General features: G+C 41.0%; 1 protein-coding gene across 8 annotated transcripts in view; it reads right to left on the bottom strand.

Moving 5' to 3' along the window:
- agrn (agrin) overlaps positions 1–27465 on the bottom strand; it is a 595247-nt gene extending 567782 nt beyond the window's left edge. For all 8 annotated transcript variants that reach the window (XM_062057528.1, XM_062057540.1, XM_062057542.1 and 5 more), the window contains exons 1-2: positions 27090–27465; positions 14145–14406 (exon numbers count right to left, since the gene is read on the bottom strand). In XM_062057528.1, coding sequence (XP_061913512.1) covers positions 14145–14406; positions 27090–27284 — 457 coding nt within the window. In that variant the 5' untranslated portion in view covers positions 27285–27465. The remainder of the gene's footprint in view (positions 1–14144; positions 14407–27089) is intronic.
- Between the last annotated feature and the right edge of the window lie 303 nt (positions 27466–27768).

The raw sequence follows: 27768 nt of genomic DNA, 5'->3' as shown, positions 1-27768 counted from the left end.
AAAACTGCTGAGGTCTGTAATTAGTGCTAGTTAAAAAAATCTAACTAGATTAGCATAAACAGATGTGGCTGTAGGCAACCTCTTGACTCTGGTATTCTTTCTGGTAGTATCTAGTAGTAGTTATCATGAATTATCAGGAGTGTTCAGCAACCAGTAACTCGGAGAATCGGTTTGAATCAAAAATCGTGTTGAATCGCAAATTGATTCTATATCCAAATGATGAGAATCAGGTGTCCTAATCACTTGGCCCGGCCACAGGTGTATAAAATCAAGCACTTGGGCATGGAGACTGTTTCTACAAACATTTGTGAAAGAATGGGCCGTTCTCAGGAGCTCAGTGATCCAGTCGTGAAATTTCCTTGCTCCTAAATATTCCAAAGTCAACTGTCGGCTTTATTATAAGAAAAGGGAAGAGTTTGGGAACAACAGCAACTCAGCCATCATGTGGTAGGCCATGTAAACTGACAGAGAGCTCAGCATAGTGCAAAGACTTTCTGCACAGTCACTTGCTACAGAGCTACAAACTTCATGTGACCTTCCAATTAGCCCACATACAGTACGCAGAGAGCTTCATGGAATGGGTTTCCATGGCCGAGCAACTGCATCTAATCCATACATCACCAAGTCCAATGCAAAGCAGTGGGATGCAGTGGTGTAAAGCACATCGCCACTGGAGTCTAGAGCAGTGGAGACGCCTTCTCTGGACTGATTAATCACGCTTTTCCATCTGGCAATCTGATGGACCAGTCTGGGTTTGGAAGTTGACAGGAGAACGCTACTTTTCGGACTGCATTGTGACGAGTGTGAAATTTGGTGGAGGAGGAATTATGGCTTGGGATTGTTTTTCAGGAGTTGTGCTTGGCCCCTTAGTTCCAGTGAAAGGAACTTTGAATGCTCCAGGTTACCAAAACATTTTGGACAATTCCATGCTCCCAACCTTGTGGGAACAGTTTGGAGCGGGCCCCTTCCTTTTCCAACATGACTGTGCACCAGTGCACAAAGCAAGGTCCTTAAAGACATGGATGACAGAGTCTGGTGTGGATGAACTTGACTGGCCTGCACAGAGTCCTGACCTGAACCCGATAGAACACCTTTGGGATGAATTAGAACGGAGACTGAGAGCCAGGCCTTCTCCACCAACATCAGTGTGTGACCTCACCAATGCACTTTGGAAGAATTGTGGAAAATTCCTACAAACACACTCCGCAACCTTGTGGACAGCCTTCCCAGAAGAGTTGAAGCTGTAACAGCTGCAAAAGGTGGACCGACATCATATTGAACCCTATGGGTTAGAAATGGGATGGCACTTCAAGTTCATATGTGAGTCAAGGCAGGTGGCCAAATACTTTTGGCAATATAGTGTATATACATATATATACAGTATATACAGTATATACAGTATGTATATATATATATATATATATATATATATATATATATATATATATATATATATATATATATATATATATGTATGTATATATACAAACCCTGTTTCCATATGAGTTGGGGAATTGTGTTAGATGTAAATATAAACGGAATACAATGATTTGCAAATCCTTTTCAACCCATATTCAATTGAATGCACTACAAAGACAAGATATTTGATGTTCAAACTCATAAACTTTATTTTTTTTTGCAAATAATAATTAACTTTGAATTTCATGGCTTCAACACGTGCCAAAGTAGTTGGGAAAGGGCATGTTCACCACTGTGTTACATGGCCTTTCCTTTTAACAACACTCAGTAAACGTTTGGGAACTGAGGAGACACATTTTTTAAGCTTCTCAGGTGGAATTCTTTCCCATTTTTGCTTGATGTACAGCTTAAGTTGTTCAACAGTCCGGGGGTCTCTGTTGTGGTATTTTAGGCTTCATAATGCGCCACACATTTTCAATGGGAGACAGGTCTGGACTACAGGCAGGCCAGTCTAGTACCCGCACTCTTTTACTATGAAGCCACGTTGATGTAACACGTGGCTTGGCATTGTCTTGCTGAAATAAGCAGGGGCGTCCATGTTAATGTTGCTTGGATGGCAACATATGTTGCTCCAAAACCTGTATGTACCTTTCAGCATTAATGGCGCCTTCACAGATGTGTAAGTTACCCATGTATTGGGCACTAATACACCCCAATACCATCACAGATGCTGGTTTTTCAACTTTGCGCCTATAACAATCCAGATGGTTCTTTTCCTCTTTGGTCCGGAGGACACGATGTCCACAGTTTCCAATAACAATTTGAAATGTTAACTCGTCAGACCACAGAACACTTTTCCACTTTGTATCAGTCCATCTTAGATGAGCTCAGGCCCAGCGAAGCCGACAGCGTTTCTGGGTGTTGTTGATAAACGGTTTTCGCCTTGCATAGGAGAGTTTTAACTTGCACTTACAGATGTAGCGACCAACTGTAGTTACTGACAGTGGGTTTCTGAAGTGTTCCTGAGCCCATGTGGTGATATCCTTTACACACTGATGTCGCTTGTTGATGCAGTACAGCCTGAGGGATCGAAGGTCACGGGCTTATCTGCTTACATGCAGTGATTTCTCCAGATTCTCTGAACCTTTTGATGATATTACGGAGAGTAGATGGTGAAATCCCTAAATTCCTTGCAATAGCTGGTTGAGAAAGGTTTTTCTTAAACTGTTCAACAATTTGCTCACACATTTGTTGACAAAGTGGTGACCCTCGCCCCATCCTTGTTTGTGAATGACTGAGCATTTCATGGAATCTACTTTTATACCCAATCATGGCACCCACCTGTTCCCAATTTGCCTGTTCACCTGTGGGATGTTCCAAATAAGTCTTTGATGAGCATTCCTCAACTTTATCAGTATTTATTGCCACCTTTCCCAACTTCTTTGTCACGTGTTGCTGGCATCAGATTCTAAAGTTAATGATTATTTGCAACAAAAAAAAACATTTATCAGTTTGAACATCAAATATGTTGTCTTTGTAGCATATTCAACTGAATATGGGTTGAAACGGATTTGCAAATCATTGTATTCCGTTTATATTTACATCTAACACAATTTCCCAACTCATATGGAAATGGGGTTTGTATATATATACAAAAACACATTTATATACAGTACATACATATATACATCTACACAAACACACACATAGATAGCCCAGGCCCCAGCAAAATTATTTCAACCCAATGTATCCCCCGGGTCAAAAAGTTTGGTGACCCCTGGTCTAAATAGCTGGCGAGTGAGTAGCAAAGTAATAGTGTCTTGCTGCCAGTGGGGCTGCATGAGTGCTGCCAGTCCTGGGGAGCTGCTGGAGTCCAAGGCCAGCAGAAGGAGTCAACATGTGTCGGATAAAGGAATGGCATGTGCGTTATTAAATAACAATCCGCAGCATTAAGCCCTGCTCCTCTGCTCCAGGAGACAAAGAAGCAGCCAGGTGTCTCCAGCAGTTCGGCATTCCAGACAATTCCGAGCCTCCACCTTGCACAAACAGCGGGACGAAAAAAAGAATTTTCCGGGAGGCCAAGATGCATTCAGTGAAGGAGCAGAAGAATAGAGGAGGAGGAGGAGGAGGAGGAGGGCGGGGGTGGGGGGACTCCCACAAGTCTCCTACATCCCACCCACCCTGAGAAGCATTCCACAGACCTGTCTGCATGGCCATCATTAAGCAGGACCACCACCCGCTAAATCAGGACCCCCGCCATGTTCCCAGCAAGCCTGGTTAACCCAATCGCTATGGAACCTGCTCATGGAGGGTCTCCCCACCTGAGCAAGAAACACCACTCACAACTCCAACACAGATATTTGCCCAGGTGGCAAAAAAGAGTGCTAAAGTTGAGGAATGTTCATCAAACACTTATTTGGAACATCCCACAGGTGAACAGGCTAATTGGGATAAGGGGGGGTGCCATGTTTGGGTATAAAAGCAGCTTCCATGAAATGCTCAGTCATTCACAAACAAGGATGGGGTGAGGGTCACCACTTTGTCAACAAATGCCTGAGCAAATTGTTTAAGAACAACATTTCTCAACCAGCTATGGCAAGGAATTTAGGGATTTCACCATCTACGCTCCGTAATATCATCAAAAGGTTCAGAGAATCTGGAGAAATCACTGCACGTAACATTGAATGCCCGTGATCTTGGATCCCTCAGGCGGTACTGCATCAAAAAGCCACACCAGTGTGTAAAGAATATCACCACATGGGCTCAGGAACACTTAAAAAAACCACTGTCAGTAACTACAGTTGGTCGCTACATCTGTAAGTGCAAGTTAAAACTCTACTATGCAAAGCCAAAGCCATTTATCAACAACACCCAGAAACGCTTTGCTGGGCCCGAGCTCATCTAAAATGGACTGATGCAAAGTGGAAAAGTGTTCTGTGGTCTGACAGGTCCACATTTCAAATTGTTTTTGGAAACTGTGGACATTCATGAAATACCAAAACATATGACACTGAGGTGTATACCTGCAAAACTGTCAAAAAAACAAAAAAAAAAGCTAGCATGCTAACAGGTATCATTCTTCAAGTAACAAAATATTTTACGCTGAGGTGTTTACCTAAAGTTAAAGTTAAAGTACCAATGATTGTCACACACACTAGGTGTGGCGAAATTATTCTCTGCATTTGACCCATCACCCTTGATCACCCCCTGGGAGGTGAGGGGAGCAGTGAGCAGCAGCAGTGGCTGCGCCCGGGAATCATTTTTGGTGATTCAACCCCCAATTCCAACCCTTGATGCTGAGTGACAAGCAGGGAGGTAATGGGTCCCATTTTTATAGTCTTTGGTATGACTCGGCCGGGGTTTGAACTCATGACCTACCGATCTCAGGGCGACAAAATTAGCTAAGAACAAAACAAAAACATAGCATGCTAACAGGTATCATTCTTCAAGTAACAAAATATTTGACACTAAGTTGTGTAACGGAAACATTTTCTAAAAAGCTTGCCTGCTAACAGGTATCATTCATCAAGTAACACCATTTTGGACACTGAGAAACAATTTGCTAGAAAAGCTAGCATGCAAACCGGTATCATTCTTCAAGTAACACAATATTTTACACTGAGGTGTATGAATGCAAAATAAGCTAAAATATAAATTTAAGAAAAATAAAACAAAAAAAAGCTAGCATGCTAACAGCTATCATTCTTCAAGTAACAAAATATTTGACACTAAGGTGTATACCTGAAAAATTAGCTAAAAAGCTAGCATCCCAACAGTTATCATTCTTCAAGTAACACAATATTTGACACTGAGGTGTATAAATGCAAAATAAGCTAAAAAATTAATAAAAATTTAAAAATAATTAAAAAGCTAGCATGTTAACAGCTATCAATCGTCAAGTAACAAAATATTTGACACTGAGGTGTATACCTACAAAATTAGCTAAAAAAAAACTAGCATCCCAACAATATAACAAAATATTTGACATGGAGGTTTATAAATGCAAAATAAGCTGAAAAAAATACAAATAAAAAATGAAAAATGTTTTTTTTTTAAACCTACCAGGCCAACAGGTATCATTCTTCAAGTAACAAAATATTGGACACTGAGGTGTATAAATGCAAAATTAGCTAAAAGATAAATTAATAAAAAAAATTTTAAAAACTAGCATGCTAACAGGTATCATTCTTCAAGTAACAAAATATTTGACGCTGAGGTGTATACCTATAAAATTAGCTAAAAGCAAAACAAAAACATAGCATGCTAACAGGTATCATTCTTCAAGTAACAAAATATTTGACACTAAGGTATGTAACTGAAACATTTTCTAAAAAGCTAGCATGCTAACAGGTATCATTCATCAAGTAACAAAATATATGTATACCTGAAAAATTTGCAAAAAAGCTATCATGCTAATAAACAATCCTCGAAATTGTGCCGCGCTTGCCCAAAAATGAGCTAGGTGCTGCAAATGGCCCTCGGGCCACACTTTGGACAACCCCTGGTATGGATTATTAAAAGCACTTTTAGACTGTCTAAAATCCAGGCTAGTTTTTTCTAATACTCAGATGTCAGCTGACAGTAGCTTTATGCTAGCACTTGTCAGAGTATCAGGCTGCGGTTCATTGTTGAGGTTTTCCACTGACTAGAGGCAAAGAATGGGCAGTAAACAAAAACAAAAACATCTCATTGTCTGCACGCTGGCATGTGAACACTTCTTCTTCTGCTCCTCCTTCCTCCCGGTGTCAAGTAGCTGACACAAAGCTCCTCTCTGAAGAGTGCGTCTCCTCGCCAGGCATTCCTGAGTCTATCCCACATGTCAAGAACGGGCAGGTAGAACTGAGGAGGGCACAATGGAGCCTTCTGGCAGGTAGAGTCTTGTTGCCCACTGAGACTTTTCATTAAACTGACGACAAGTTCAAAGATCTTTCAGGTGGATGCAGGACTGCCAGGACGTCACCTCAGACTACATAACCTAAAAGCAGTGAAGTTGTCACGTTGTGTAAATGGTAAATAAAAACAGAATACAATGATTTGCAAATCCTTTTCAACTTATATTCAATTGAATAGACTTCAAAGACAAGATATTTTATGTTCACATGTTAACAACTTTGTTATTTTTTGCAAATATTAGCTCATTTGGAATTTGATGCCTGCAACATGTTTCAAAAAAGCTGGCACAAGTGGCAAAAAAGACTGAGAAAGTTGAGGAATGCTCGTCAAACACTTATTTGGAACATCCCACAGGTGAACAGGCTAATTGGGAACAGGTGGGTGCCATGATCGGGTATAAAAGCAGCTTCCATGAAATGCTCAGTCATTCACAAACAAGGATTGGGCGAGGGTCATCACTTTGTCAACAAATGCCTGAGCAAATTGTTTAAGAACAACATTTCTCAACCAGCTATTGCAAGGAATTTAGGGATTTCACCATCTACGCTCCGCAATATCATCAAAAGGTTCAGAGAATCTGGAGAAATCACTGCACGTAAGCCATGATATTACGCACCTTGGATCCCTCAGGCGGTACTGCATCAAAAACTGACAGTATGTAAAGGATATCACCACTGTCAGTAACTACAGTTGGTCGCTACATCTGTAAATGCAAGTTAAAAGTCTACTATGCAAAGCCAAAGCCATTTATCAACAACACCCAGAAACGCTTCGCTGGGCCTGAGCTCTTCTAAGATGGACAGATGCAAAGTGGAAAAGTGTTCTGTGCTCTGACGAGTCCACATTTCAAATTGTTTTTGGAAACTGTGGATGTCGTGTCCTCCGGACCAAAGAGGAAAAGAACCATCCGGATTGTTCTAGGTGCAAAGTGTAAAAGGCTGCATCTGTGATGGTATGGGGGTGTATTAGTGCCCAAGACATGGGTAACTTACACATCTGTGAAGGCATCATTAATGCTAAAAGGTACATACAGGTTATGGAGCAACATATGTTGCCATCCAAGCAACGTTATCATGGACGCCCCTGCTTATTACAGCAAGACAATCCCAAGCCAGGTGTTACAACAGCGTGGCTTCATAGTAAATGAGTGCGGGTACTAGACTGGCCTGCCTGTAGTCCAGACCTGTCTCCCATTGAAAATGTGTGGTGCAATGTGAAGGCTAAAATAGCAGAAGTGAGACTGTTGAACCACTTAAGCCAGGGGTGTCCAAACTTTTTCAACTGAGGGCCGCACACTGAAAAATTAAGGCAAGCGGGGGCCATTTTGATATTTTTTTATTTTAAAAACCAATACAATATATGTATAAAAAATATACATTTAGGCCTCCACTCAGGCTTGATCCCAGGGACCCCAAAGGGTTTTGGTAAAAAAAATATTATAAATGTGTCATTATTCAGTATTTGTCAAGACTTGGTCCTTGGGTTTTGTTTCTCCGGAAGGCAACGGAAAGTTGGCGCGTGCGAGACGTGAATTTAAATACATGTTTATTATAATTAATCAAAAAGGTGCAAACAAAAAGCGCTCACAGCGGAGGTAAAAACTTGACTATGAAAACAAAACTTGCACAAAGGCAGGAACTATGAACAATGAAACAAAAACACTAACTGTGGCATTAATAAACAAAAACTTACTTGGCATGAGAAAAAGCATGAAAAAAAAGCAGAATGGATCATCAGCATGAGGGTGAACAGAGTGGCAGGAGTGCGAATGTGATGTCGCCAGAAAAACCAACAGAAAATGAAAAGCTTAAATAACAGACATGATTAACAACAGGTGCGTGACTCAAAACGTGAAACAGGTGCGTGACATGACAGGTGAAAACTAATGGGTGACCATGGAAACCAAACAAAACAAGGAAGTGAAACCAGGAACTAAAAAAAGAGTCCAAAAACCAAGCAAAACATGGCCAAACAAAAACATGATTAACACAGACATGACAGTATTATTATTTTTATTATTATTCAAGTTTTAAATCCCTAGATCAACATTAGGTCTATCTGTCAATATAACGTTTTTAAAGATTTAAGTCGTATGCTCTTTTTGTCAAAGAAAACCCTGTTTTTTTTATGGAAAAAACACAAAATATGCAATATTTTCACTCAATAAAATTGTTAAGTGGAATATTTTAAATTATATAATAATTGGAGCCTTAAAAAGGTCAATAACTCATAACACCATTGATTTTAATTCATTATTATTTTTTGAGCGATGACACTTAAAAACAAATCACACTAAAATTATTGGGGAACCAAAAGGGTCCTACTCATTAAAGTGTTAAAAAATAAATTATACATTTTTTTTACTGTTTACTTTTAACACAATAATCTCGAGATCAACTTCAGATCTATCCGTCAATTATAAGTTGTATTGTTGTTTATGTTTTTTGTTTGTTCGTTTTAGGCCCTTCTTTAAAAAAAAAAAAAAAACAGCTCAATTTTTTTATATGGCAAACACAAAATATGCAACATTTTCCCAAAAAAATATCTCAAAGTGCAATATTTAATGTGACGTAATTGGAGCCTTGGATAGGTCAATAATTCATAATAACATTGATGTTGATTCATTATTATTTTTTAAAGAAAGAAACAGCCTACATGGCAGCTTTGTGTTATTAGAGTAAACATTGCAACATTTTCTTGTTACATTTCACCTGTTTGGTCTTTCATACCACTTTTTATGTTTTGAATTTTTTTAATCGTATTTTAAAATGGGCCGTTAAAAAATGGCCCCCGGGCCGCACTTTGGACACCCCTGACTTAAGCTGTACTTTAAGCAAGAATGGGAAATAATTCCACTTCAAAAATGTGTCTCCTCAGTTCCCAAACCTTTACTGAGTGTTGTTAAAAGGAAAGGCCATGTAACACAGTGGTAAAATTACCCCTCTAACAACTTTTTTGCAATTAAATTAAATTCTAAGTTCATGATTATTTGCAAAAAAAGAAGAAGTTTCTCAGTGTGAACGTGAAATATATTGTCTTTGCAGTCTATTCAATTGAATATAAGTTGAAAATCATTTTCAAATCATTGTATTCTCTTTTTATTTACCATTCACTGCTTTTGTGGTTTGTATTCAGATTCCTGGTAACAGGACATCTTTTGACAGGAGTAAGTCTTGCCCTGGTGTATCGCCAAATTAGGAAGATGCTGGCAGCCATTCAAGGTACTTCAAAGCTGCCACAAACAATCGATAGGATGGGCAGAGCTGTGGGCACTCAGGCCGTTGCGATTTTGAACTAAATCGCAAACTGGATAATATTGGAGAAGCAGTCTGCTCTGCAAGGCGGTATTACATCAATTTGAGAGCCAGAAACGGACAATTGGAGTCGAAGACTATTTGTCAAAACGATCGTTATCTACAACTCAGCTCCCTCGGCTCTAAACAAACCTAGTGAGACGCTCTTATAGCCCCTTCCTTCAAGAACACCCGGGATGTTTTTGACTCTGTTGGACTAGACCTCGGACGCCTCCATAGCAACCAGCTGTAGATCAAAAACTAGATCAAAGCCAGTTGAACTTTGAACACATGAGTATTGCTTCAGTTGAATCAGAATCAGAATCAGAAGAGTTTTATTGCCATTGTTTGAGAACGTGTTCACAAACCAGGAATTTTTCTTGGTGCAAACGTGCGACATAAAACACATATAACACATATTTGGTATAAAAAGAGCTGTGACTGAGCTATCAGATAGACTTAGAAGGGATTCAAGGAATTCAAGGAGCTGCTGTTAGGAACAAGTCCATAGGGATGGTGGATCTGATGTTCAGTAGCTCTTCACGGGTGTAAGAGCACCCGGAAACACAATTTATGTACAAAAACTAACAAAACAGAGCGCACGAAAGCACCGAGGCAGCCTTCATCGGCGCCATGATGATGACGTAATAAAATGGTGATACAGAATGAATATAGGTCTCAACTTAGTAAAGTACCCCCAAATACGGGGGCCAAAACAACGCTGCACTCTCCAAAGTAGCAGTGAGATCAATGAATGAGTGAATGAGTGAATAAGTGAGTGAGTTACCAGTGCATGGAAGGAAGGAAACTGTCTTTTCAATAGGACACAACTTTGTCACTTCCTGTACGATACCACGATTGGAGCTCTGAGTATTTGCCGATACCGATATTGATCCCATACGATATCAGGAGGAATCATTCCCAATTTCACTAATGATGTAAGGACATATGAAAAGAGTCAAACAGAGAACAATGGCAGCTATAAAAAAACCCTAACCTTTTAATTATTAACCGTCTGGAGACTTTGTAGTGTATTTGGGCTCTGTACCGAGGATGTCGTTGTGGCTTGTACAGCCCTTTGAGACACTTGTGATTTAGGGCTATATAAATAAACATTGATTGATTGATTGATTGATTGATTTGTTTGACACTGCAATATTCTTCAATGATTATCACCTATGTCTAACTTGTCTGCTATAGTGTGCTTAGCTGTTGTGTAGCTGCTAGCTCCTAGAAGCCTATTGCCTTGCATGTTTACTTTTTGTAAATGGCTTTAGTAAAATAGAAGAAAGTGTGTGCTTATTGGAGGACATTTACATGCTAACTGTCTGTCCAGCTTTGCACACATAAACACTATGCAGGACTGCTTGGATCACACATCATATCGCACACAAGTATGCTTGTATCGCACATGATATCACACACAAGGAAACATTCTGCAGGACTGCTTGTATCGCACATGATATTACACACATGTAAACACTGCAGGACTGTTCGTATCGCACCTGATATCACACACAAGTAAACACACTGCAGGACTGCATGTATCGCACAGAAGTAAACATGCTGCAGGACTGCTTGTATCACAGATGATATCGCACACAAATAAACACGCTGCAGGACTACTTGTATCACACATGATATCACACACAAGTAAACATTCTTCAAGACTGCTTGTAATGCAAATGATATTGCACACAAGTAAACATGCTGCAGGACTGCTTGTATCGCACATTATATTGCACACAAGTAAACACGCTGCAGGACTGCATGTATCGCTAATGATATTACACACAAGTAACCCCGCTGCAGAACTGCTGGTATCACACATGATATCGCACAAGTAAACGTGCTGCAGGGCAGCTTGCATGGCACATTATATCGCACACGAGTAAACACGCTGCAGGACTGTTTGTATCGCACATGATATCACACACAAGTAAACACGCTGCAGGACTGCTTGTATCACACATAATGTCACACACAAGTAGACACACTAATAGACTGCTTGTATCACACATGATATCACACACAAGTAAACACGCTGCAGGACTGCTTGTATCACAGATGATATCGCACACAAATAAACACGCTGCAGGACTACTTGTATCACACATGATATCACACACAAGTAAACAGTCTTCAAGACTGCTTGTATTGCAAAGGATATCGCACACAAGTAAACGCGCTGCAGGACTGCTTGTATCGCACATTATATCGCACACAAGTAAACATGCTGCAGGACTGCTTGTATCGCACATGATATCACACACAAGTAAACACGCTGCAACACTGCTTGTATCGCACATTATATCACACACAAGTAAACACGCTGCAGGACTGCTTGTATCGCAGATGATATTGCACACAAGTAAACAAGCTGCAGGACTGCTGTATCACACATGATATCACACACAAGTAAACAGGCTGCAGGACTGTTTGTATCGCACACAAGTAAACATGTTGCAGGACTGCTTGTATCGCATATGATATCACACACAAGTAAACACTCTTCAAGACTGCTTGTATTGCAAATGATGTTGCACACAAGTAAACACGCTGCAGAACTGCTAGTATCACACATGATATCTCACACAAGTAAACACGCTGCAGGACTGCTTGTATCACATGATATCACACACAAGTAAACACGCTGCAGGACTGCTTGTGTATCACACATGATATCACACAAGTAAACATTCTGCAGGACTGCTTGTATCACACATGATATCACACACAAGTAAACATGCTGCAGGACTGCTTGTATCACACATGATATCACACACAAGTAAACACGCTGCGGGACTGCTTGTATCACATATGATATCAGACACAAGCAAACATTCATCAAGACTGCTTGTGCTGCACATGATATCGCAGACAAGTAAACACGCTGCAGGACTGCTTCATCACACATGATATCACACACGTAACCACGTTGCAGGACTGCTTGTATCACACATGATATCACACACAAGTAAACACGCTGCAGGACTGCTTGTATCACACATGATATCCCACACAAGTAAACACGCTGCAGGACTGTTTGTATCACACATGATATCACACACAAGTAAACACACTGTAGGACTGCTTGTATCACACACAAGTAAACATGCTGCAGGACTGCTTGTATCGCATATGATATCACACACGTAAACACTCTTCAAGACTGCTTGTATTGCAAATGATATCGCACACAAGTAAACACGCTGCAGAACTGCTAGTATCACACATGATATCACACACAAGTAAACCCGCTGCACGACTGCTTGTATCCCACATGATATCACACACAAGTAAACACCCTGCAGGTCTGGTTGTATCACACATGATATCACACACAAGTAAACACGCTGCAGGACTGCTTGTGTATCACACATGATATCACACAAGTAAACATGCTGCAGGACTGCCTGTATCACACATGATATCACACACAAGTAAACATGCTGCAGGACTGCTTGTATCACACATTATATCACACACAAGTAAACACGCTGCAAGACTGCTTGTATCACATACGATATCACACGCAAGTAAACATTCATCAAGACTGCTTGTGCTGCACATGATATCGCAGACAAGTAAACACGCTGCAGGACTGCTTTATCACACATGATATCACAGAAATGTAACCACGTTGCAGGACTGCTTGTATCACACATGATATCACACACAAGTAAACACGCTGCAGTACTGCTTGTCGCACATGATATCACATACAAGTAAACGCACTGCAGGACTATTTGTATCGCACATGATATCACACACAAGTAAACACACTGCAGTACTGCTTGTATTGCACACATGTGAACACGCTGTAGGACCGCTTGTATCGCATATGATATCACACACAGGTAAACACTCTTCAAGACTGCTTGTATTGCAAATAATATCGCACACAAATAAACACGCTGCAGGACTGCTTGTATTGCAAATGATATCACACACTAATAAACATGCTGCAGGACTGCATGTATCGCTCATGATATTACACACAAGTAAACACGCTGCAGGACTGCATGCTTCGCACATGATATCGCACACAAGTAAACACGCTGCAGGACTGCTTGTATCGCACATGGTATCACACATTTTACATGAAAGCCCATGTAATTTGTGTTTTTTTTTGCTGATATCTGATATCAATATCAGATGGGGACAGCCTTATTTCCAACATGGTCTCTGCAAGAGAAATGAGGGCTTCTAAAGCCAACATGGTGCGATCCACAGTTTGAACAACTTCCAAGTCAAGTTAAGGAAATGCAGACGATGAGTAGTTCGATGGCTGACTAAATAATACGAGAAGAGAGCGACTGTGCAAGTGCAAAGGTGAGGAATCACCCTTTGACTCCTCAGGTGTTTTGTCGCTCGCCACACCCGCCTGAAGGCAGCACAAGTTTGGAGCGTCACCGTGGCAACAAAGACTGTGGGAAAGTCTGGGTCATGTAAGCCTTGACAGGAGTCCTCCTCACCAATGGCTGCCGGCCTTTACAGCCCGTCCAAACCTCAAAGAAACACTCCTAAAACTCTTACCTTCCACGCAGTGTTCCACGTCCTCTAGGTTCCGCAGGGTAATCCTCATCAGGCTGGAGTTGAGCATCAGTTGGTTCTTGTGCTCGGGCCCCATGGCGTCCGGGGCGGGGTTGAGGAAGAAAATGCGAGTGTCCCCGGTGGCCACCTGGTTGTCGCACACCCCCGGGTTGCCGAAGCCGCCGATCATCACCTTGTTGCCGCCGTCCAGGAGGATCTCACGGTTGACGCTGGTCTTGCCTTTCAAGTAGCGCCACACCCGGACCTTGGAACCAAAGGACGGCAGAAACCAGTCAATCAAGACCTCATACTGAATCAAACCATTCATTAGAGCAGGGTCTCAAACATTTGAGGCCCGGAAGGGTCAATCATAAAATGTTAAAAAATAAATCATATCTTGATATCTTTTTCATCTCTAGATCAACTTCAGGTCTATCTGTCGCTTAAACCTTTTTTATTGTTGTATGCCCTTTTTTGTCAAAACCATGTTTTTTATAGCAAAAACACAAAATATGCAACATTTTCCCCAGAAAATTTGGTGAGAAGTAAATATTTCAATAATTCATAACAAAATGGATTTTGATTCATTATTATTTTTTGAACAATGATACTTTAATATGAAAAATCCCACTAAAACTCTCAAGGATCCAAATGGGTCCCGCTTATAAAAGTTTTACAAATTAAATCATACATATTTTTTTTGCTGTTCATACTTTCAACACTTAAATCTATATCAAATTCAGATCCATCTGTCGATATAAAGTTTTTATTGTTTTTATGTTTTATACCCTTTTATGTCAAAACCCTGTTTTGTAAGGCAAAAACAAAATATGCAATATTCGCCCCAGCACCCAAAAAAATATTAAAGTGGAATATTTTATGTGAAGTAATTGGAGCCTTAAATAGGTCAATAATTCATAACAACATGGATTTTGATTCATTATTATTTTTTGAACAATGATACTTTAATATGAAAAATCCCACTAAAACTCTCAGGGATCCAAATGGGTCCCGCTTATAAAAGTTTTAAAAATTAAATCATACATATTTTTTTTGCTGTTCATACTTTCAACACTTAAATCTATATCAAATTCAGATCCATCTGTCGATATAAAGTTTTTATTGTTTTTATGTTTTATACCCTTTTATGTCAAAACCCTGTTTTGTAAGGCAAAAACAAAATATGCAATATTCGCCCCAGCACCCAAAAAAATATTAAAGTGGAATATTTTATGTGAAGTAATTGGAGCCTTAAATAGGTCAATAATTCATAACAACATGGATTTTGATTCATTATTATTTTTTGAACAATGACAGTTTAATATGAAAAATCCCACTAAAACTCTCAGGGACCCAAATGGGTCCCGCTTATAAAAGTGTTAAAAAATAAAATCATACATGTTTTTTTGCTGTTCATACTTTCAACCCTTAAATCTATATCAAGTTCAGATCCATCTGTCGATATAAAGTTTTTATTTGTTCAATGTTTTATACCCTTTTATGTCAAAACCCTGTTTTGTAAGGCAAAAACACAATATGCAATATTCCCTCCCGCACCCAAAAAAATATTAAAGTGTAATATTTGATGTGAAATCATTGGAGCCTTAAATAGGTCAATAATTTATAACAACATGGATTTTGATTCATTGTTATTTTTTGAACAATGACAGTTTAATATGAAAAATCCCACTAAAACTCTCAGGGACCCAAATGGGTCCCGCTTATAAAAGTGTTAAAAATTAAATCATACATATTTTTTTTGCTGTTCATACTTTCAACACTTAAATCTATATCAACTTCAGATCCATCTGTCGATATAAAGTTTTTATTGTTTTTATGTTTTATACCCTTTTATGTCAAAACCCTGTTTTGTAAGGCAAAAACAAAATATGCAATATTCCCCCCCGCACCCAAAAAAATATTAAAGTGTAATATTTAATGTGAAGTAATTGGAGCCTTAAATAGGTCAATAATTCATAACAACATTGATTTTGATTCTTTTTTTTGGGGGGGGGAGCAATGATAGTTTAAAATAATAATATGAGCTGCTTGCATTCACCAAAAAAAAGCAAATTTTCGGGGCTTCCACGCATTAGTAAATTAAAGTGAAGGCCATCGTCTTTAATGGAGGAAGGCCTATGGCGCTCGCCTCCTTCCGATGGCAATCAAGCCAAAACTAAACATTGGACGTCAATACTTTTTAGCCAGGGTTAAAGTAGACAAGTGTGTGAACAAAATGAGACGTTAAGCACCGAGCTACGTGAAAGTATGGCTGAGCTACAAGAGGAGGTAATATCGCAGTTTGGAGTGTTCTGCTGGAAATATCCGCCATTATAAAGGTGCGTACCCATTCAATTGGCCCATTTTTTTAGTTTATTCGTGAATAGCGTCGCCATGGTAACACAAAATGTTCCCACCTTAAAGTACCCCTGTCGGCACAAACGAGACCTTTCCGACGGTATACCATATGTGGGGGTTGGTTGGCCGGTTCGTCACGTATTAAGTGTAAGAGAAACGTGCGGAACTATAATGAAGTTAGAAGTATGAGCAACAATAATATGTATGGGCTGCCTGCATTCACTGCTGCTTAGCAGCATGTGAATGGGCGCTGGCATTGCAGTAGGCCCATAATTAAAAATCCCACTAAAACTCTCAAGCATCCAAAAGGGTCCCACTTATAAAAGTGTTAAAAATAAAATCATCCTTTTTTTTCTGTTTATATTTTCAACACTTGAATCCAGATCAACTTCAGATCCATCCGTCGATATAAATGTGTTATTGTTTTATGCCCTTTTTGTCAAAACCCTGTTTTGTAAGGCAAAAAGTAAATATGCAATATTCCCCCCTGCACCCCAAAAACATTTTTAAAGTGGAATATTTGATGTGAAGTAATTGGAGCCTTAAATAGGTCAATAATTCATAACAACATTGATTTTGATTCATTATTATTTTTTGAGCAACGACAGGCCTTTTTAAAAAAAATAAGTCAAACTGAAATTCTTGGGTATCCGAAATGGCCACACTCATAAAAGTGTCAAAAATAAGTCATACATGCTATATTAAACCTTTAGATCAACTTCAAGTCTATCTGTCCGTATAAAGTATTTTTTTTAAACTGTCATGCGTCGTTAGCGTTAGCTAACTTGGTAACACGTGTGTTAGTATTATTAACTTGCAATGGCACTCTTTTTCTATCCTTTCAGTTTTGTAAATTCACCAAAATTGTTATGATCCGTTGCCCGGGTCATGTTTTGTTCTGTTAGTTTGACTACCTCAGTTCTGTTTTCAGCAGCCCTAGGTTTGTGTTTTAGTTGCCATGACTGCAGATTAGTTTCACTTGCCTCTTATCAATGTTCGGGACGCTCACCTGCTCCTGGGCACTAATCAGACAGCTATTTATTCCCGTTTCTCGCCACAATCAGTCTGGCTTCCTTGTTTGCACTACGCAACATTAAAGGCCTACTGAAACCCACTACTACCGACCACGCAGTCTGATAGTTTATATATCAATGATGAAATCTTAACATTGCAACACATGTTGGTTAACTTATAAAGTGCAATTTTAAATTTCCCGGGAAACTTCCGGTTGAAAACGTCTATGTATGATGACGTATGCGCGTGACGTAGCCCGAGGAACAGAGGTATGCCTTCTCCATTGAATACAATACAAAAAAGCTCTGTTTTCATTTCATAATTCCACAGTATTCTGGACATCTGTGTTGGTGAATCTTTTGCAATTTGTTTAATGAACAATGGAGGCTGCAAAGAAGAACGTTGTAGGTGGCTGTAGCAACACAAGGACCACTTACTCGGATAGCAGACGCCTACCCGATGCTAGCAGACCCACCACACGGATGATCTGGTGAAGTCCTTCGTCGCGCCGTCAATCGCTGGAACGCAGGTGAGCACGGGTGTTGCTGAGCAAAGCAGATGAGGGCTGGCTGGCGTAGGTGGAGCGCTAATGTTTTTATCATAGCTCTGTGAGCTCCGGTTGCTAAGTTAGCCTTAGCGTCGTTAGCAACAGCATTGTTAAGCTTTGCCAGGCTGAGATCTATTAACCGTGTAGTTACATGTCCATGGTTTAATAGTATTGTCGATCTTCTGTCTATCCTTCCAGTCAGGGATTTATTTATTTTGTTTCTATCTGCATTTGAGACAGATGCTATCACGTTAGCTCATGCTAAAGATGCTAAAGAGCTTCGTCGATGTATTGTCGTGGAAATAAAAGACACTGTAATGTCCATTTCGCGTTCTCGACTCTCATTTTCAAGAGGATATAGTATCCGAGGTGGTTTAAAATACAAATCCGTGATCCACAATAGAAAAAGGAGAGAGTGTGGAATCCAATGAGCCAGCTTGTACCTAAGTTACGGTCAGAGCGAAAAAAAATATGTATTTCACTGCATTCTAGTCCGTCACTCTAACGTTCCTCGTCCACGAATCTTTCATCCTCGCTCAAATTAATGGGGTAATCGTCACTTTCACGGTCCGAATAGCTCTAGCTGCGTTGAAAACAATAGGAAAATATGAGGGAGTGAACAACTGACAACGTCACGCTACTTCCGGTAGGGGCAAGGTTTTTTTTTATCAGAGACCAAAAGTTGCGAACTTTATCGACGTTGTTCTATACTAAATCCTTTCAGCAAAAATATGGCAATATCGCAAAATGATCAAGTATGACACATAGAATGGATCTGCTATCCCCGTTTCAATAAAAAAAATTCATTTCAGTAGGCCTTTAAAGGCCCACTGAAACCCACTACTACCGACCACGCAGTCTGATAGTTTATATATCAATGATGAAATCTTAACATTGCAACACATGCCAATACGGCCGGGTTAACTTATAAAGTGCAATTTTAAATTTCCCGGGAAACTTCCGGTTGAAAATGTCTATGTATGATGACGTATGCGCGTGACGTCAATGGTTGAGGCGGAAGTATTGGGACACATTGTATCCCAATACAAAAAGCTCTGTTTTCATCGCAAAATTCCACAGTATTCTGGACATCTGTGTTGGTGAATCTTTTGCAATTTGTTTAATGAACAATGAAGACTGCAAAGAAGAAAGTTGTAGGTGGGATCGGTGTATTAGCGGCTGGCTGCAGCAACACAACCAGGAGGACTTTGAGTTGGATAGCAGACGCGCTATCCGACGCCAGCCGCCGACCGCATCGATGATCGGGTGAAGTCCTTCCGTCGCGCCGTCGATTGCTGGAACGCAGGTGAGCACGGGTGTTGATGAGCAGATGAGGGCTGGCGTAGGTGGATAGCTAATGTTTTTAGCATAGCTCTGTGAGGTCCCGTAGCTAAGTTAGCTTCAATGGCGTCGTTAGCAACAGCATTGTTAAGCTTCGCCAGGCTGGAAAGCATTAACCGTGTAGTTACAGGTCCAGGGTTTAATAGTATTGTTGATCTTCTGTCTATCCTTCCAGTCAGGGGCTTATTTCTTTTGTTTCTATCTGCAGTTAAGCCCGATGCTATCACTTTAGCTCCGTAGCTAAAGTGCTTCACCGACGTATTGTCGTGGAGATAAAAGTCACTGTGAATGTCCATTTCGCGTTCTCGACTCTCATTTTCAAGAGGATATAGTATCCAAGGTGGTTTGAAATACAAATCCGTGATTCACAATAGAAAAAGGAGAGAGTGTGGAATCCAATGAGCCCGTGTACCTAAGTTACGGTCAGAGCGAAAAAAGAAAGTCCTGCACTGCACGCTAGTCCTTCACTATCACGTTCCTCATCCACGAATCTTTCATCCTCGCTCAAATTAATGGGGTAATCGTCGCTTTCTCGGTCCGAATCGCTCTCGCTGCTGGTGTAAACAATGGGGAAATGTGAGGAGCCCTTCAACCTGCGACGTCACGCTACTTCCGGTACAGGCAAGGCTTTTTTTTATCAGCGACCAAAAGTTGCGAACTTTATCGTCGATGTTCTCTACTAAATCCTTTCAGCAAAAATATGGCAATATCGCGAAATGATCAAGTATGACACATAGAATGGATCTGCTATCCCCGTTTAAATAAGAACATTTCATTTCAGTAGGCCTTTAAACGACGGCTATTTTCGATTCATATGCCTGTTTGTTTGCTAAGCTTTCGCGCTAGCATTTTCCTTAGATTTGTCTCCCGTGCTATCAGCAACATTGTTTTTTTTTCTGCTTTGCCTGAATGATTTATGCCAATAAATCATTGTCTCACCTACACGTTGCGTCCGGAGTTTCCTGTTGCATCTTGGGAGAACGACCCGCGCATAACCATGCGACTACGTTGTTACAAAAACGTCACCGTGGAGTTATTGAGTCTAGCACGCGCAGCTAGTGAGTCAATGACGAAGACTTCTGTTTTGTTTGATCAGCCGTTTTACTGCCATGTTACAGACACCCTTTGGAAAAAATTAAGGTTAATTAAGTTTTAGTGGGGTTCTTAATTATGGGCTTACTGCAATGCCAGCGCCCATTCACATGCTGCTAATGCAAGCAGCCCATACATACTATTATTGCTCATACTTCTAACTTAATTATAGTTCCGCACGTTTCTCTTAGGCTTCATACGCGACGAACCGGCCAACCAACCCCCACATATGGTATACCGTCGGAAAGGTCTCGTTTGTGCCGACAGGGGTACTTTAAGGTGGGAACATTTTGTGTTACCATGGCAATGCTATTCACGAATAAACTAAAACAAATGGGCCAATTGAATGGGTACGCACCTTTATAATGGCGGATATTTCCAGCAGAACACTCCAAACTGCGAGATTACCTCCTCTTGTAGCTCAGCCATACTTTCACGTAGCTCGGTGCTTAACATCTCATTTTGTTCACACACTTGTCTACTTTAACCCTGGCTAAAACGTCTTGACTTCCAATGTTTGGTTTTGGCTGGATGGCCATCGGAAGGAGGCGAGCGCCATCAGCCTTCCTCCATTAAAGACGATGGCCTTCACTTTAATTTACTAAAGCGTGGAAGCCCCGAAAATGTGCTTTTTTTTTTTTGGTGAATGCAAGCATTGACAGAATATTTCTGTGCTTAATAATTCATTTCACAATGTGTATATATATATATATATATATATATATATCTACGACTTATAGTCCAGTGCTGCTAATATATGGACATTTTTTTAACTATTTCAATTCAATGGGTGCTGCTTATATAGCCCGAAAAATATGGTAATAAAATTTCAAATTCATATAATATTCACTGAATGTTGTTTATCTGTGTTGGCCCTGTGATGAGGTGGGGACTTGTCAAGGGTGTACCCTGCCTTCTTTGTCCAGGGCGTACCTGGCCTTCCTTGTCCAGGGTGTGCCCCGCCTTCTTTGTCCAGGGCGTACCCCGCCTTCTTTGTACAGGGTGTACCCGGCCTTCTTTGTCCAGGGCGTACCCAGCCTTCCTTGTCCAGGGTGTGCCCCGCCTTCCTTGTCCAGGGTGTGCCCCGCCTTCCTTGTCCAGGGTGTACCCCGCCTTCCTTGTCCAGAGTGTACACCGCCTTCCTTGTCCAGGGTGTACCCAGCCTTCCTTGTCCTTGTCCAGGGTGTACCCAGCCTTCCTTGTCCTTGTCCAGGGTGTACCCAGCCTTATCTGTCCAGGGTGTACCCCGCCTTCCTTGTCCTTGTCCAGGGTGTACCCAGTCTTCTCTGTCCAGGGTGTACACCGCCTTCCTTGTCCAGAGTGTACACCGCCTTCCTTGTCCAGGGTGTACCCAGCCTTCCTTGTCCTTGTCCAGGGTGTACCCAGCCTTCTCTGTCCAGGGTGTACCCCGCCTTCCGCCCGAGTGTAGCTGGGATAGGCTTCAGCACCCCCGCGACCCGAGAGTGACAAGCGGTAGAAAATGGATGGATGTTTCAAGCAGCCCTCCTAACTGTAATCAGTAGGTGTCCATGCACTACATTTTGTCTGACTTCTCAAATAGTTAGACTGTAAATAAGCCTCCTACAGGGAACACTTTAACCTGATGGTGTTCGGTTTTTGAGAAGTCAGACTAACACAGGTGGATTATGCGATTGGACACCAGATCTCTGGAGGGGGGTGTGTGTGCGGGAAACAACCCGGAAGCAGGTACCGCTCAATAAAACATAATAACAATGTTTACTTGCTCCACAAATGAAAAGAACAAAACATTTTGAAGAGCATCGGTGGTAGAAAAAAAGAAACTACGAAGATTTATTTACGAAGGTAGCGAAGGAAATTAATTAATCCAGACTCCCGAACGAGCCATAAAAGGAAATAGCGCCCCCCAGTGTATGGGAGAGACATGCTGTGTGACCACTAGTCCCATTGGAGAGAGTGCATGGATACTTGGACTTTACAAAAAGACTAACTATCTGAGAAATCAGACTAATTTAGTGCAAGGAAACGTAGTAAATGTGTCCCTCCATGAAAAGGAGTTTGACACCCATGACTTAAAATGACACCCATGACTTCAAATGACACCCATGACTTCAAATGACAACCATGACTTAAAATGACAACCATGCCTTCAAATGACAGCCAGTCAGTCAGCAACAGACAATCAAGTTTCTTCCGCAAAGATTTCGGAGTTGTCGTCTTATTTTAGCCGCGGTGGTTTGTGTGTCGCGTGCCTTTAATCGTCTGCGCTCAGTCCCTGTGAGGCGGGAGGCAAGCTGACCAAACAGGACTGTTTATTTTGAGGGATTACAGCGCGGTCACCATGAGGTTTCACAATGAATGGACGCACAAAAGAGGAAAAGGACCATTTCTTCTCGAGCGAAGAAGCAGAAACACAGGATGTTTTTTTTTTTGTAACAAGGTACACATTTTCTCCGCTAGCTAACCCAAAGACGTTTGACCTTACTCTGTAACCACGGCAACCAAAACCATGTACGTTGACTAAAACATCCACCATTCATGTACAGTCAGATTATTTGTTTATTGACACAGAAGTCAGAATAATATTTACTGTAACTTTAGGGTGTTTGGCCTCGGGCTGGAAACTGTATCGCCATAGAAGTGTTTGATATTGGTCGATATCCAGGATTATTGATATTTTTTATGATTTATGGAAAATAAGGAGCAGGAGAAAAGGATATTTTATTTCATATGTAACCTTCTTTTATTATTATTATTAAATGTTTTTATTATTTAACATAAATATACATTCATAAATATGTTTTTTTTTATAAATGTAAGTAAATATTTCACCTTCATTTGATTATAATCACTGATAGCCAGGCAGGGGAAAAAAAGGAAATGTCAACACAAGCATGGAAAACAAACAATGTCAACAAAATAGTCAAATGAAATTGAACACTTAACAATAAGCGCTTACAAATCTAAAATATGTAAGAAATTCTCCATATAGTGTAAGAAAATAGTGCAAAGTGTGAAAATGTAAACATAGAAACCTGACAAGAACTATATTTCCCGCAGGTGTACAGCCGTGCTCTAAAGGGTGAGCGCGGCAAAGGTGGCGTGGTGTTAGCACTCTTGCCTTGCATCATGTACAGAACACACTGGTCTGACTACGGTCCCTCTGAAAAAATCCTTACAACTGACTTTTCCTCTCTGATCCACAATTTCTTCATTCGGACTTTCTCTTCCCCACTCCATGCAAAGACTCAACTTAACTTGACAGTTGATACTGTCACCTGATTGGCTGTTAGCGTGTCACTCCCACTAACCAGTCATCACTTCCTGTGTTGCTTCCATACTTCAACTTTCTTACGACGGAAAAAAGTTACCGAACATTTTATCGAACACATTTTTATCGGTATCGATTACGTGTCCGATACATACAGTAGTGATATCATGCTATCGCCCAGCCATAGTTTAGCGACACACTTTTAGGTGATCAACTTCACATCTATCTGTTGTCATAAACATGTTTTATGCCCTTTTATTTCCAAATAAATCCCCGTTTTTAGTAGCAACAACGTCAAACAATGCAACATTTTCCCCGGAAATTTTTTAAAAAATGTAATATTTTTATTATTGAAAATGTCAAATTCTATAACATGCATGCTAAGACGTTTCCCATTGGGCAACTCTATCCTGTAGCCACGCCACCTCGGGTAATGTACTTCCTGTGTTTACACCAAAAATATACTTTCTTCCTGGCTACTGATGAATGCTAACAGTGTTGGGATTGGAATCATCCTAATATGATTAGCGGAACGTTATGGATCGGCAACAAGTAATCTAGCTGGCTGGTTAGCTCACTATGCTAACTAGCGAGCTTGTTTCGGCGCTCCTGAGCGTCTCCCCGTCCTGCAGGGTTCAGACCAGAGGAACAGCGAGTACCTGCGACTAAGGTCAGCTTTTAACATATTTTGTTTCGATCCTATTTTTACTCATATTTCTTCTTTTTTTTTAAGCGTGGAACTGATATTTTGAGGGGGAAAATAATATTAAAAAACAGGTGTCTGCGTTCCAAAAGGCCCCCACTCATAAAAGTGTAAAGAAAAAAAAAAGTCATATCAATACCGTATTTTTCAGACAATAAGCCGCTACTTTTTTCCTACACTTTGAACCTGTGGCTTATAAAACGGTGCAGCCAATTCATGGATTTTTCTTCGCTAACGGCCGTAATGTTTTGTGTTGAACAAATAGTTTTCAACACCGACATTACCCTGAAAAGGTGTGGTATTGTTTGTGCCATGGTGCCATCTTTTGGATGGGTTCGCTCACTGCAGGTGCTGCGGGATAAACATGTACTTCCTGTTTTGCGCCCTGAACCGGAAGTATATCCCGTTTTGTCTACTATTCGCCTATAGCATTTCTCCTCGAATGGATTCTTCATTCATCACTCCCAGCAAGGTTGGTAAGTTTTACAATATACCAAAACAATTCTTACTTACTAAACCGTCCCATGTGTGAGGTCTGTGGGAGTGTTTTTATGCATATTAAAGTTAAAGTACCACCGATAGTGGTGAAATTACCCTCTGCATTTGACCCATCCCCTTGTTTTTCAAAAATTTGGTGGGTATGCCTTAAATGCCGGTGCGCTCTATAGCTCGGAAAGTACGATATGTGCAGTCGTGGTCAAAAGTTTCCATACACTTGTAAAGAACATAATGTACAACTCTTATTTTTTGTGATAGAGTGATTGGAGCACATACTTGTTGGTCACAAAAAACATTCATGAAGTTTGGTTCTTTTATGAATGTATTATGGGTCTACTGAAAATGTGAGCAAATCTGCTGGGTCAAAAGTATACATACAGCAATGTTAATATTTGCTTACATGTCCCTTGGCAAGTTTCACTGCAATAAGGCGCTTTTGGTAGCCATCCACAAGCTTCTGCTTGAATTTTTGACCACTCCTCTTGACAAAATTGGTGCAGTTCAGCTAAATGTGTTGGTTTTCTGACATGAACTTGTTTCTTCGGCATTGTCCACATGTTTAAGTCAGGACTTTGGGAAGGCCATTCTAAAACCTTCATTCTAGCCTGATTTAGCCATTCCTTTACCACTTTTGATGTGTGTTTGGGGTCATTGTTCTGTTGGAACACCCAACTGCACCCAAGACCCAACCTCCGGGCTGATGATTTTAGCTTGTCCTGAAGAATTTGGAGGTCATCCTCCTTTTTCATTGTCCCATTTAAAGCACCAGTTCCATTGGCAGCAAAACAGGCCCAGGGCATGATACTGCCACCACCATGGTGTTCCTGGGATTAAAGGCCTCACCTTTTCTCCTCCAAACATACTGCTGGGTATTGTGGCCAAACAGCTCCATTTTTGTTTCATCTGACCACAGAACTTTCCTCCAGAAGGTCTTATCTTTGTCCATGTGATCAGCATCAAACTTTAGATGAGTCTTAAGGTGCTTGTGGCTTCTACAGCAAGGGCTTCCTTCTTGCATGGTAGCCTCTCAGTCAATGGTGATGCAAAACAGGCTTGACTGTGGACACTGACACCTGTGTTCCAGCAGCTTCCAATTCATTGCAGACCTGCTTTTTGGTGGTTCTCGGTTGACTCTTGATCATCCTGACCAATTTTCTCTCAGCAGCAGGTGATAGCTTGCATTTTCTTCCTGATCGTGGCAGTGACAAAACTGTGCCATGCGCTTTATACTTACGAACAATTGTCTGCACAGTTGTGCTTGGGACCTTAAGCTGCTTTGAAATGGCTCCAAGTGACTTTCCTGACTTGTTCAAGTCAATGATTCGGGTTTTTTTTCAGATCTGTGCTGAGTTCCTTTGACTTTCCCATTGTCGCGTTTGTAACCGAGTCTAATGGCTGCATCACATGAGCCCTATTTAAATGTGCTCAGAGAAGTCAACAGGTGTGGTCAATCACAATCACTCACATGAAGTTAAGAGGCCATGCTATGAAGCTCATTTGATTTGATTGTAACTTTTCTACATCACCAAAATTGATCATGTATGTTGCTGTATGTATACTTTTGACCCAGCAGATTTGCTCACATTTTCAGTAGACCCATAATAAATTCATAAAAGAAGCAAACTTCATGAATGTTTTTTGTGACCAACATGTGCTCCAATCACTTTATCACAAAAAATAAGAGTTGTAGAAATGATTGGAACGTCAAGACAGCCATGACATTATGTTCTTTACAAGTGGATGTAAACTTTGGACCATGACTGTATATTATATTATTTTTACTTCCAGCCCTTAAATCTGCAGATCAACTTCAACTCTATCAGTCGATTCTAGGCTTGTATTATCTTTTGAGCAAAGTCTGCATGCCAGCTTTATGTTATTAATATCAATAGTTCCACTTTTCATCCTTACATTACACTTTTTTGCTCTTTTATTGCACTTTTGTGATATTTTGTGGAACCCCTGAGCTCCATGTCTGGATGGTTCAGGCCACACTTGTTGATGTTTCCATGCTAAAGTCGGTCTGCCAGGCGACCAAAGTGCACCACAAAAAAGGTGAAATCTCCGCACTCCATTTTGTGCACTTAGCGTGCGAGCAGCAGGTGCAAAGTGAGCACCATCAGGCGCACACGCACGCGCACTGACCTTGCAGGAGTAGGTGTTGTGCACCGGGTCCATGTTGATGATCTCGTCCACGGTTCCCGTCAGCACGACGTTGGCCTCCTCCTCGCGGTCCTCCAGCTCCTTCTCCAGGCAAGTGGCCGCGCATGGCCGCCACAGAGCCGCCAGAAGGCAGCTCACCAGCAGCAGTGCGCCGCTCAACTTCCACCGGGAACTCATGACCGCAACTTTTCTTCGAAAAAAAACACCAAAAAACCTCTTTGTTTGAAGTCAAACGTTAATAACGGGAGTGCGCGAACTCCAAAGTGTTTTTTTTTTCCTTCGCAACTTCTTTGCCGGCGTCTCTTCTGCTCCGCTGCCCAGCTTCGCGCATCTGTAGCCCGGCTTGAAAATGTGCTGCTGTCGCCGCCGGCTGGAAGTGTTGGATGAAGAGAAAGGAAGAAGGAGGAAGCACAATAGATCTCTCTCTCTCTCTCTCTCTCTCTCTCTCTCTCTCTCTCTCTCTCTCTCTCTCTCTCTCTCTCTCTCTCTCTCTCTCTCTCTCTCTCTCTCTCTGCAGGAATGCAACGACACTTTTCTCTCCCCCCTCCACACACACACACACACACACACACACACACACGCACACACACACACACACGCACACACACACAGAGTGGATTTGCATGCAATCTGAATGGGCGATCCCACGAGCGTGATAGTG

The sequence above is a fragment of the Entelurus aequoreus genome, linkage group LG01 (assembly GCF_033978785.1).
Source record: "Entelurus aequoreus isolate RoL-2023_Sb linkage group LG01, RoL_Eaeq_v1.1, whole genome shotgun sequence".
NCBI lineage: Eukaryota > Metazoa > Chordata > Actinopteri > Syngnathiformes > Syngnathidae > Entelurus > Entelurus aequoreus.
Note: the sequence above shows the minus strand (reverse complement) of the source record. Positions and strands in the feature narration are given on the sequence as shown.